This window comes from Alosa alosa, chromosome 2 (assembly GCF_017589495.1).
Source record: "Alosa alosa isolate M-15738 ecotype Scorff River chromosome 2, AALO_Geno_1.1, whole genome shotgun sequence".
In the NCBI taxonomy this organism is placed as follows: Eukaryota; Metazoa; Chordata; class Actinopteri; order Clupeiformes; family Clupeidae; genus Alosa; species Alosa alosa.
Window position 1 is genome coordinate 2078829 of NC_063190.1, and position 12017 is coordinate 2090845.

Sequence of the window (12017 nt, forward strand, 5' to 3'; positions counted from 1 at the left end):
TGGGGTGGCACCTGGGGTGGCCAGTCAAATTTTAAGGGTAGCCTGTACCACCCCGAGCCACCCCTCTGGCTCCGCCCCTGATGTGCCATGATAACGAGATAATCAGTGTTATTCACTTCATCTGTCAATGGGCTGATACTAGAGATTACTACAATGAAACATTTCTTTTCAGGGTTTTTATATATGTGTATCTGTGTGTAGTGATGTGTGCAAGAGTCTGTGTTTTTATATTGTTTATTGCAGGTGTGGGAGGCTCTTGTCACACTGTTTTTCTTCCCGGTGTGTGTACTCCTGGCCTGGATTGCAGATCGTAGACTTCTCTTTTACAAATATCTCCACAAGCGCTACCGTGCTGACAAGCGTCATGGCATCATTGTAGAGACCGAAGGGGGCCTGGCTCCAAAGGGTATTGATGTCATCATGGAGGGAAAGTTCCATGAAATAAATCCAAGTAATTCTACAAGTAACTCCACAAGTACCATCATATCCTTGGAGAACAACAAAGAACAAGAACCCAATAGAGAAGAGGTGAGAGAACAAAGAGTGAGGGAAAAATATCTGAAATTATTCTTGTACATTAAGAATGATTTATATAAATATTATATGAACATCACGTTATAGGATTTCGAGACAAGGGGCAAACCATCCCAAAAATGTTATCCCAACCACTGAAATACATTTGCACCTATAGCGAGGGTAGGTGAAGCGCATTCCCGAACAACTTATTTTCCTCTGAGAGAATATCCAATCTGCATCAACGACACACCATTGTACTTTGCGTTGTCTTGCGTTGCCATTTTCATAAAGATGGCTGCAGTCAATTACAAACATATCACTGATCTGGAGGTATGTATTAAACTGGATGAATAATTAGGCTACAATAGCTTTTGGCCACGTTATATTCAAATCTGACAATACAATACTCAATGGTATACATTGTATTATCCAGTCTCTGCTCCGTTTTTATGGAAGTTGCAAGAATCAACTTTGTTCTATTAAATGTTGTTACCCCACTCCAACAGGTTGAAGCGGAGCTTTGCTATACCAACATTATTAAGTGATTTTAGTTTCTCTCACGCAGACGCGCACACGCATGCATTGAAGGAAAACTCAATACCACTATCCTACCACTTAATTGTATTGATGACACCAAATTAGACAGTATTTCCTCCTTATTGCGGAAACAAAGGGGTAGCCGTGGCCTACTTGTTAGGGCTTTGGGCCGTCCACCAGAGCTAGTGAGCGTTGTGCCCGTGTCGCAATTCGATACCTCCGACGTTGTTGTTGATACAGTGGTACATTTCATTGGTGGAAAAAGTGGCAACGTATAATACCCCACCTCCTAGAAATTCTCACAGCCTGCCTGTGTCGACGTGTCTAATTTCAACCACAAGTAATGAATGCTGGCACGGTCATTGTCATCAACAAAAACCTAAACCTATTGTGAGCAAATAAAACAGTTTACTTGAGCCGACCAATATTTTTTGGAAGTATTTCTGTAGGTTACTTAAGCTACATGAATTTCAAGTCTTCGTTGGTGGAGTATTGGCTACTTCTTAGGTCATGCTAATAGTAGGCTACCAAGTTCACTTATATGTCTACGTTCCTGCAAAATGTATGCTAGCCTACCTTGTTTGTTATAAATCTGCACGTTTTCTTAACAATGTTTTACATTCACTTTAAAAGCATGTCATTTTTCCACACCATGCAAGTGGGAGGCTGGTATTGTAATTATGAATATAGCCACAAAATCAGTGCTATATGGATAACTGATGGATCAGCAGTAACGTGTCGAGGCATTGGGAGATAATGCAACTTAACTGTAATCATGCAGCAGATATCATAGTACAGTACAACAACAACATTTTTACGATCCATCATAGTGTTTTTATCTGTATGTTTTAAAATAGGGTAAGGCTATTTGTACCCCTGGTACAATTAGCAGTGTATGCTATTCATACCCTGGTGCCATTAGAAGTGAATTCTATTTATACCCCGGTGCACACAGCAATGTGTTCTATTAATACCCCGTCTGGTACAAATATCAGTGTATGCTATTTGCACCCCTTTGCATTTATTCTGGCATATTGATCACACAATGTAATAATAATAAAAAAAACAAGCAACATGTTTTTTTGTTGTTATGTAACAGGGTGTGAATAGCTCAGCTGTGTAACAGACACTCTGAATAAGAGATGCTGTTTGCATCAATGTATAGTTAGAAGTGGATGCTATTTGTACCCTGGTGTATATAGTACTGCATGCTATTTACACCCTGGTGCATGAACTAGCTAATTGTTGCAATCAAAACTTTTTTTTGTGGACGTGAGCAACGTCTTTTTGTTGTTATGTCACAGGGTGTGAATAGCTCAGCTGTGTGGCCAAAGCTATTCGTACCAGGGGTGTAAATAGACACCCCTGGTAGACAGAGAGATAAGCTATTGGGCAATTCCACAGAAAATGGACTTTTTGTCACATCCATAACGCCAGTGAAATGCCTTGGCATTTGTATGATGTGAATGATAACATTCGTTTTTTCTGCATTTTTTCTCATGTATATTCTTCAGCCAAAAATAGCAAATGCTCAAATTTCATGTAATCATTCACATCATACCATACCATCACATTTTATTGGCGTTATGGATGTTACAAAAAACACAATTTTCCATGGAATTGCCCTATTATATCTAGTCCGAAAAGTGATTTTCAAATTTTCTTTACGTCTTTTTGCACAGAAAACACCCAGTTAATGTAGAAAGGTTGCAAACTTTGAGTGTCTGAAAAGTGTCGCTTGTTGCCTATGTTACAAACATTTGCTTTTCTTGGTGCTTTCCTTGCCCTGACATGTCATTCTATTGTCTACCATAAGAGAAAGTTGCCTTGGAAATAACTTATAATAGTACAGGCAACACAGCACACCACTAGGTGTCATAGGCAGAGTGCTACCAGGCTGCTCAGAATCCGTATGGAATGGGTAGTTAAGTAGCAGTAGGCAAAATGAACAAATAAAAGAATATAAGTTACAAACAAACAAACAGACAAACCATGGATGGCCCTCTCACAGCCTGAACTAATACAAAAAAAAAACCAAATAACCCAAGGAAAAACATTGGTCAGACACTAAACCGTGTGCATTTGCTCTCTTTAAAAGCGATGGGTTATCCACAGCCAACAAGCGTGCAAGAGAAGCAATGGGGTAACAGCAACAACGCACCTCGACTTTTGGAAGCCTGCCAAAACGCCAGCACAATGGAAACAGCACACTCTACAGTCACCAGTCTTAGAATAAAGCCGTGTTCTTCCAGCGACAACAACCACAAGCACCCATGTGCCAAACAATTTAAATGACCAGCATTGTTCTCCCAGAGAGGAAGTTACGTATATGATCACCAACCACGGGTGGGCATGTGTGCCAGCGCTGCATATCAGCCTTTCCACATACACCCCTGGCTTTAAAGTTCACCGTCCTGGTAGCATACATATCTACTGCCAAGGCCTGAAGGGGATGGGGGAAACATTTACTTCGGTTACACTGGCAGAGAACTCTTATGAAACAGACTGTGAGAGATGGAAGGGGTTTGAATGCTCTACGGCAGTATTATGAGTGGAACGTCAGAGGGATAAAACAGGGGTGCATGATTGGGGGGAGGGGGTGCACGATTGGATAATCTTCACCTGCTGCTATGCTTGGGGCCAGCTCTGGTTCTGGCTCCAAAGTGGCTGTGCTAAATGGTGCTGCTGCCGGGTGGCTGGCGCTGTTTGTGGGGGATTGGACATCTGGTACGCCCTCCAAATCAGCCTGTGACAGTTCAAGGTAAAGGCTAAAGTTGACACTATCTTGGCCCCTGGGAGGCTTAGTGCTAGTCCTGATGTGAGCTATGGCTACGGCTACCCTTAGCTGGTCTCCAACTTCAGGGTTACCTGGGGGTATAGCCTTCAAATGAGCTTCTAGCTGATCATGGCTAGAGTTGATCTTGGTCTCTGTGATGGTCACTGTAAGCACTAGTCCTGGTGTGGACTATGGCTACCCTCAACGGGTCTCCAAGGTTACCTAGGCCTGGCTCCCTCCCAATGAGGCTGTGGAGCAGCCAGTGCTGGTGGGCTGGATGAATCTTGACCGTGGGAACAGATTTAAGCTCGGACCGATGTATGGTCTTAGGGGGGCCCTCTTCCCCATGAGGCCTGATCTTATAGTGTGTGCCAATCACTGTTGGGAGTAATGCATTAAAAAAGTAATGTAATTACAGTAATGCATTGATTTGTGCTGTAATGCAGTAATGTAAGGCATTACCAATACAATTTCAGTTAATATTTTACTCGGTACAATTCTCAGTAACTGAAGAATTGAAAAATGCTCAATTGGCACCAGAGAAGGTTATCCAAGAAGTTAAAAAGTCATCTATGCTGGTCCTGGAATTTGATTGCCTTGTTTAGATGACTGTAGAAAGGGAATTTGAGTTATCTCTGCCATGCATGCAACAGTTCTAACATGGTTAGGCTATACTTCTCATTTCAAGCAGTGAGAATAACTAAAATGTTGCTTTTACAGACAAAGATCGTAGCCATTATTCTTAAACTATTTGCATTAAGTCTACACTACTGTAAGTGGAAGGAAAGGCAACCGGCAATGATGAGAACTATTTAAAGTCAACATACAATTTCACTATGGCTATTTTTTACTATATTAAGTTGTGAGTGACCTTTGGCCTTTGGGGCCTACATCGTCCCATGAGCCATAACTGCAACCATTATATTGTTCTTTTGTTAGCCTTAAACCTAGCTCAGTCATTATGCCATACCACATCACCTCCTGCCGTGTAATGAGCTGCATTGAACACATGAAGATCTATTGAGAACACCAAATCCATATTTCCTGTTATTTTGGTGAAAGTAATGTAAACGTAGTGTAATGCCTTACAATTCAAAGACAGTAATATTGTAATGTAACAAATTACTTTGAGATGACAGTAACAAGTAATAAATAATGCATTACGCTTTTGAAGTAACTTGCCCAACACTGGTACCAATTCCATCCAGACACTCCACAATTTCATACTTGGTGGACGGCAGAGCTAGTGAGCAGAGCTGAGTGGTGCGAATATCCCTCTCCTCGCTCAGGTGGCTGTTCACTCGCCCGCTCCTCCGCTCAAATTCATGTTAGGCCGCTCCGCTCAATTTCGCTCCCCGCTCTACTTAAAAATCCTCCCGCTCCAGTGAAATCGCTCCACGCTCGCTCCAATTTAAAAGAAGGAGATCTATAAGTCGAATTGTCACCTTAGAAAACTTAAATTCCAAAGAACCAAGAGCAACGACAATTTCACTCATAGAACATTTATTTTAAAAGATAATGCAACACCGATAGTGCAACAACGAACAAGCTTGGCAACGTCAATACACATAAGCCTAAAAGGAATCAGTGGGATTAGTTGCCTAAAGAATACAGGCTTAGCATCCAAGTATTACTTCAGCCTCTCTTGATATGAAGCATATTCAACTTGCTCACGTTTTTCTTTGCTCTCCGTAGAACTCATGTTTCTGCAAAATGTGTCTTCTTAAATTCCAAAATTAATATTAACTCACTGGAACAGCGTCACCACATGGTTGTTATTGCTCTACACTGTTAATATCTAGTTGTATGGTAGGAATAGTATGCTTGCAGGCCCTATGACTTTCAGTTTCCTTTCTAAAATATTTAGCGACCCCATCCCCATCAACGAACTTACTTTGAAATTTAACGGTCTTGGTTTCATTACGAACACATGAATTCTGGGTGGATTTGAGCATGCCTCAGACTTGTGGTGTAAGCGGTATCGGAGCGAAATTGGAGAGATCAGCAGAGCAGCCGCTACAGCCTCTAAATTAAAAAGCGCTCCGCGCTCCAACAAAATTTCATCCGCTACGCTCCTCACTCACTCGTGCTCCGCTCCGCTCACTAGCTCTGATGGACGGCCAAGTATCCTGGATTTTGTGGCGACCGTGAAAATGGTTCTTGCAAAAGACTAGAGTGCCAGGTGGTAATATGGGTACGGTGTCAGGACCACCATGCCTATGATATGCCACAGCCTCTTATAAGTGTCTTCTAGCACTAGCATAGATAGAAGTCAGGTACTCTTGACAGTCCACCCAGTCAGTTGGTGGACTGTCCCCGTGGTCACCTCCAGTATTACCAAGTAGGTGGTCGACTGGTAACTGTGGCTTCTGATCGAACATCAGCTCGTATGGGGAGTGCTACGTGGTACACGGTGGTATTATAGGCGAACAGGAGCTGAGGGAGCAACTGGGGCCATTTACGCTTCTTTTTTAAGGGGGTAAGGTCCTGAGCAAGTCATGAAGTGTCCTGTTGAAACGTTCACATTGACTGTTCCCCTCTTTATGATAAGCTGTGGTTCTACTCTTTGTTATGCCGTAGATGTCACACAGCTCCAACAGCTCCCCCTCAAAGCTGCGCCCCTGATCAGAGTGGATTCTCCTTGGCACGCCATACACATCGAACCATCTCTCAGTTACAATCTTAGGTACGGTGGAAGCTCGCTGATCAGGGGTGGAAAAGGCCTGAGTAAACTTTTAGAAAACATCTGTGACTACCAGAACATTCTCTTGTCCTGTGCTAGCTCAATCCAAGAGAGTAAAGTCAATGGTGATTATCTCCAAAGGCTTAGTGGCTAACAGATTTCCCAAGAAGGTTCTGGCTTGGGTTGTCTTGCTTTAGCAACCACACACTGCTCACTCTCAGAACACCACTTTTGCACCTCATGCCACATCAAGGGCCAGTAGCACCTCTGGCATATCAGATCTGTGGCCCTGTCCACCCCCTGATGGCCATGATTGTTGTGTAGGCTAGTGAGCACTTCGACTCGCAACACCTTGGCAGTAAAAGCTGCAGCACTGGATCTCTGGAAGGAGGAGCCTGGATGGCTCGATACAAGGTCCCATCCACTTCCTGTATCCGGGACCACTGCTTTATCAGCTGCTGGACTTCCCTTTGTTCACTCCTCCTGTCTTTATGGGTAGGTGGTCGTCCCTGTCGCCAAAACCACAAAAATCTGGAAATACAGGGATCTGTCCCTTGCAGGACTTTCAGGTCTCTTTTGGTATTTTTCAAAATTCGGTTTCAAAACGGTTTCACGGTATATGACGGTACTTTTTTTTCCATGCATAATCAGGTGTCCAGCATTTTCTACTGTCTGAGAAAGGAATTACTGCAGTAGATTGACTTAGGATGGTCATGATGAGTGAATATTGTAGAATAATTCCACACCAGTACTAATAGCCTACAGGTTTGCATGGCCCCAGAAAATGATGCTGTTTACAAAGAAGAGCCACCCATGATTCTATGGAATTAGAAAGCAAAGACAATTTCAGCCAAAATACAGAACTTTTACTGTGCAAATTTCACAAACATCTTTTATAACCAATACAAAAAGTAGCCTAGTGCAACTTGCAATAATTATTGGCCTACTTTTGTTTCAAGTTCAAGCCCAGGTAGCCTACATTACACAGTACTCAAGTAAATCTAAAAAGGAAATATAAAACTAGTATGACTTAGCAGTGTTGTAATGTAACAGAGTACAAATACTTTGTTACTGTACTTACGTAGAAATTTTACGTATCTGTACTTTACTTCGCTATTTAAATTTATGTCAACTTTCACTTTTACTACACTACATTTCCTAGATAAAATGTATACTTTTACTCCGTTATATTTCCACTAAGCATCTTTTGTTACTTTCGTTACTAAAACATAAAATTAGAAGAAATGTGTGCGACTGCAAAAAGGGAGGTTTGGCGAATCACTGCTCCTAGATTGCATTACGCACGCTGAGCGCTCTATTTCAGCGCTTGTTTGTTGGAGGACGCACAACTGAAACCGCCATGGAAGCACGAGCACCTACCGGAGGACCTCCCATTATCATAGACGACCACCCCGATGGTAGTGTTGAACTCGGAATGTTTCTGTACATTGGCAGCTTTCTGTGAAGCTGAACTCTCCGCTACCTGCCTCAGCGGCCTGTGAAAGGCTATTTAGCATCGCAGGACTTGTCTTCAGTTCAAGAAGAGTAAGACTGAATCAGGCCCGGGGTGGGTAATCAGGAGAATCGGGAGAATTCCCGGTGGCCGCTTCACTTTTGGGCCGGTCGAGGAAAAAAATATTGACATTTGTCACGTTAGTCTATCTTTTCAGTAGGACACACTCCGCATTCTGTGCATGACACCAATGCAATGGCTCTGCATGGGTTGTAGCCTACGTGAGGGAGTTCTCCCCTCCCAAAAAGAGTTGGTTGTGTCCATATACTGTAGCCCGTCTTTTCAAAAAGTTTTCTCAGATAAGGATAGCCGAGCCGGCCCTACAGTAGACACAAGCGTCAGGAAGGATGGATGGTAGAAAGAGGCCAGGAGAGACTGAGCAGCAGATCAACCAGTCGACCACTGAAAATGATGAGCCCGAAATTAGTGATGAAAAACACATGTAGCCTAAATATTAGTTTAATATGCCTCTTTGTGGAAGCGTGGGATAGGCTACATTTCAAAGGCTTTCTTTCTTTCTTTCCTTCTTTCTTTCTGTTTTTGTTAACTTGTGGAATATTTTTTGTTAACTTCTCAGTTGAAGTGAATTATTATATAACCTTTACTGTACACATTTGTTGAACCATGGTACTAATAAAAACTACATGATAGTAAGAGCTGAAATGTTGCTTCATCAAAATGCTTCATTTATCCAATTCCCACCACTATGGAAAACATTGGCCGGTCTTTGGCCTAAAACTCCCGGGCACTAAATTCTGTCAACTTTGAAAACCAGCTTCTTTTGAAGATGACACGTTTTCAGTTTCAACTATGACTGGCATATTAGTAGCTGCTGGACATAGGTGGCCTGTGTGTGTGTGGGTGTGTGAGAGTGAGATGGTGACTTGGGGAGTAAGCCCTAGAAATGCTCATACCACATGACCAAAATGTTCTCCCTACCAGCAGGTCATTTAAAAAAAAAAAAAAAAATAAGTTATTTATTTTTCATTTTTACCTGAAGTTCATACAAAAGTGGCATTTCTGTTTCTGTTTTTTTTCTTTGATGTCCGCTCTAAAAAAATGCTGTTTGTTCTTTGAACTGAAGAGAATTGTGCCTGAAAAGTCCTAGAAAAGAATGTGATTTTGATTTGATGAGTGAGATTAAGAAAATATGGGAACCCTGAATATGCTTTATGCTTTACTATGAGAAAGCCAAAATAAAGTTCACAAAAGTTCAAAAATAAAACCGCTTGCTTTTTACTTTTTTACTTTTACTTCAAATACTTAAGTACATTAAATATCAGAAAATTACTTTTGATACTTAAGTACAGTATATATCAGATACTTTAAGACTTTTACTTAAGTAATATTCTAAAAGGTAACTTTCACTTCTACCAAAGTCTTTTTCTAGTACGATACTTGTACTTTTACTCAAGTATTGCTTTCTAGTACTTTATACAACACTGTGACTTAGTGAAGAGACAGATTGCATTAATATGGGCTTTGACTACTTTTGACGATTGAAAATAAAAGCTCTCCGCTAATAGTAACATGCCGTATTGTTATTGTGCGGTTTACATAACGTAGTGGTAGCTTAATGTTAACAGAATTCATATGGATATCTTGTTAGCTTACCATGAGCTTCTCGTTAAAAAAAAAGTTTGTTTTGGTGCACTGATGACAGGATCATCTCTACTAGCCAGTATTGTTCAGTTCAGGTTTATAACATACAAGGATACAAGGAAGTTTATTGTCACATGCATATAGTTACTGGAAGTAAGAAATGCAGTGAAATTATGTCTGGTGTCAGCCTATTTGTGCATTTATGGGGGGAGTAAAAAGTGCAGTAGAAGAGGGGTTTAGTAGATTAAGTGGCAAGGGCTGCATAAGAAAGGTGGGGGAGGATTGGGATTTGAAAGGCTAGGCAATCAAGGACATGGGTAGATAGATGGAAGAGAGATCAAAAATAATAAATAAAAAGTTCAATGGAGATGTGCAAAAGTTGGAGAAAGTCAGATATATGTGTGTGTGTGTTTTGACGTGTGATGAAATAAGAAAATAAATAAAAGGTCTGCAGCATAGGGAGAGGGATGTAAAAATGCTAAAAGTCATGTAGGTGTGTGTGTGGGGGCGGGGGGGTAACATGTAACATGCTTTACTTGCTACCTGGATAATTTCATCGAATATTTTTTAAGTAAGATGAATGATCATTAGGCTTTAATGTGTTCAGTGGGTTAACTAACAGCATCCCCTACTAGCCAGCTAGTTACAGCTGTTGAACAATCTCTGTGCTGGAAAATCCCTTAACGTTTTTCCTTAACTAAGGAAACCATTTAAGGTATTCTGTGCAACACCCTTAAATAAATCCCTTACCTAAGGAGAAATTAAGCCTTGAGGGTCATACTTAAAGGGAAAAACTTAATATCATATCAAATTCATATCATAACGAAAATATACACCGGTATTCGGTGTGAACTGGATGGTATACTGCTCAGCACTACTCTGAATCCAGAAAAAGTTCTGAAGGCAAACCTGTACCTGACTACATCCAATGTTAACTATCAATATTCAGATATCTGTAATAGAAATGTATTAGCCTGACGTAGCCATACTCAATTCTAGTCAGAATATGAGTCTGATACTGTGCCATTGGGACGTAATTATGGGGCGTGTTTCAACCGATACAGGGGGGGAATGCCTCTGCACTCAATTGGATAGACCTAACCAATCAGAGCAACGAAATAACTTACTGTGAGATGTAGGAAGAACACACAAACCATCCTTCTTCTCCACAAATGCCTTAACATTGTTTTCTGGTCTTTTTTAAAAGCTATTGTGCCGTCAATATCTCCTACAACACTCATTAGTGAAATCTAAGAGATACGTAGTAGGGTAGGCTATTAGGAAAAAAACTGATAGCCTATATCCCTTCCGTTTTTAAAAAATAATTCTGTTGAACACTTATATGCTACAAACATGTATAAGTATAAGTATAAGTATATATACTCTTTTGATCCTGTGAGGGAAATTTGGTCTCTGCATTAATCCCAATCCGTGAATTAGTGAAACACACACAGCACACAGTGTACACACAGTGAGGTGAAGCATACACTAATCCCGGCGCAGTGAGCTGCCTGCATCAACAGCGGCGCTCGGGGAGCAGTGAGGGGTTAGGTGCCTTGCTCAAGGGCACTTCAGCCGTGCCTACTGGTCGGGGTTCAAACCGGCAACCCTCCGGTTACAGGTCCGATTGCTAACCATTAGGCCACGGTTGCCAGTTATAAACAGCTGGGAAAAGCTGTCGCAAATCCTTCGCACAGGTGGTCAATCAGACAATAAAAGACAAAAAAAAACTCTATACTAGCAAAATACGCAAAAAGAATATCAGTCAATTTTCACAAGAAAATGACACAAGACACCGTATTATCATGTACAGTTTAGATATGTGCACTTTGTGGGTATTGACTACCCTGGAAATCCAGAGTTCTCGCAAGAGCACAATGGAATTGTCTCTGCGAGACACTCTGGCAATGAGCAATGATGCACGTTACTTTTACCCCTTGCATGGAACCAGCTAAACTGATGAAGACAGCGCTGCAACATTGGAGGACAGTCAATATTGGTCGTAGTGTTATCCGATTGCGTCAAAGTCCGAAATCATTCAGAGTAAACATGGTGTTATCCAATTGCGTGCAGTGAGATTTTTAAATGCATGCCTGTTGCCGCCCCTCGAGTTGGGCCATTACATTGTTCGTGGCCAGACCCTTAATCTTTCTAGATTACCAGGGTCTGGATTTTCCAGGCTAGTTACAGACAGGTCATAGCCGAAACAGTTGAGCCACATGTACATTTACATGTATATATACATGTACATGTATATTTCACTAATCCACTTTAAATTACTTAATGACTTCAGTGACTATAAACAATCAGTGATGGTCTCATGTGAACATTTCAAATTATGAGCAAAAACCAAACAAATTGACAGCAAATAGGGTATTGGTGCATTTACA

At 41.3% G+C, this 12017-nt stretch overlaps 1 protein-coding gene across 2 annotated transcripts in view; it reads left to right on the forward strand.

Moving 5' to 3' along the window:
* Positions 1 to 12017, forward strand: part of slc8a2a (solute carrier family 8 member 2a) — a 138883-nt gene that overhangs the window by 70493 nt on the left and 56373 nt on the right. For both annotated transcript variants that reach the window (XM_048237603.1, XM_048237604.1), the window contains exon 5: positions 244 to 528. In XM_048237603.1, the coding sequence (XP_048093560.1) occupies positions 244 to 528 (285 nt within the window). The remainder of the gene's footprint in view (positions 1 to 243; positions 529 to 12017) is intronic.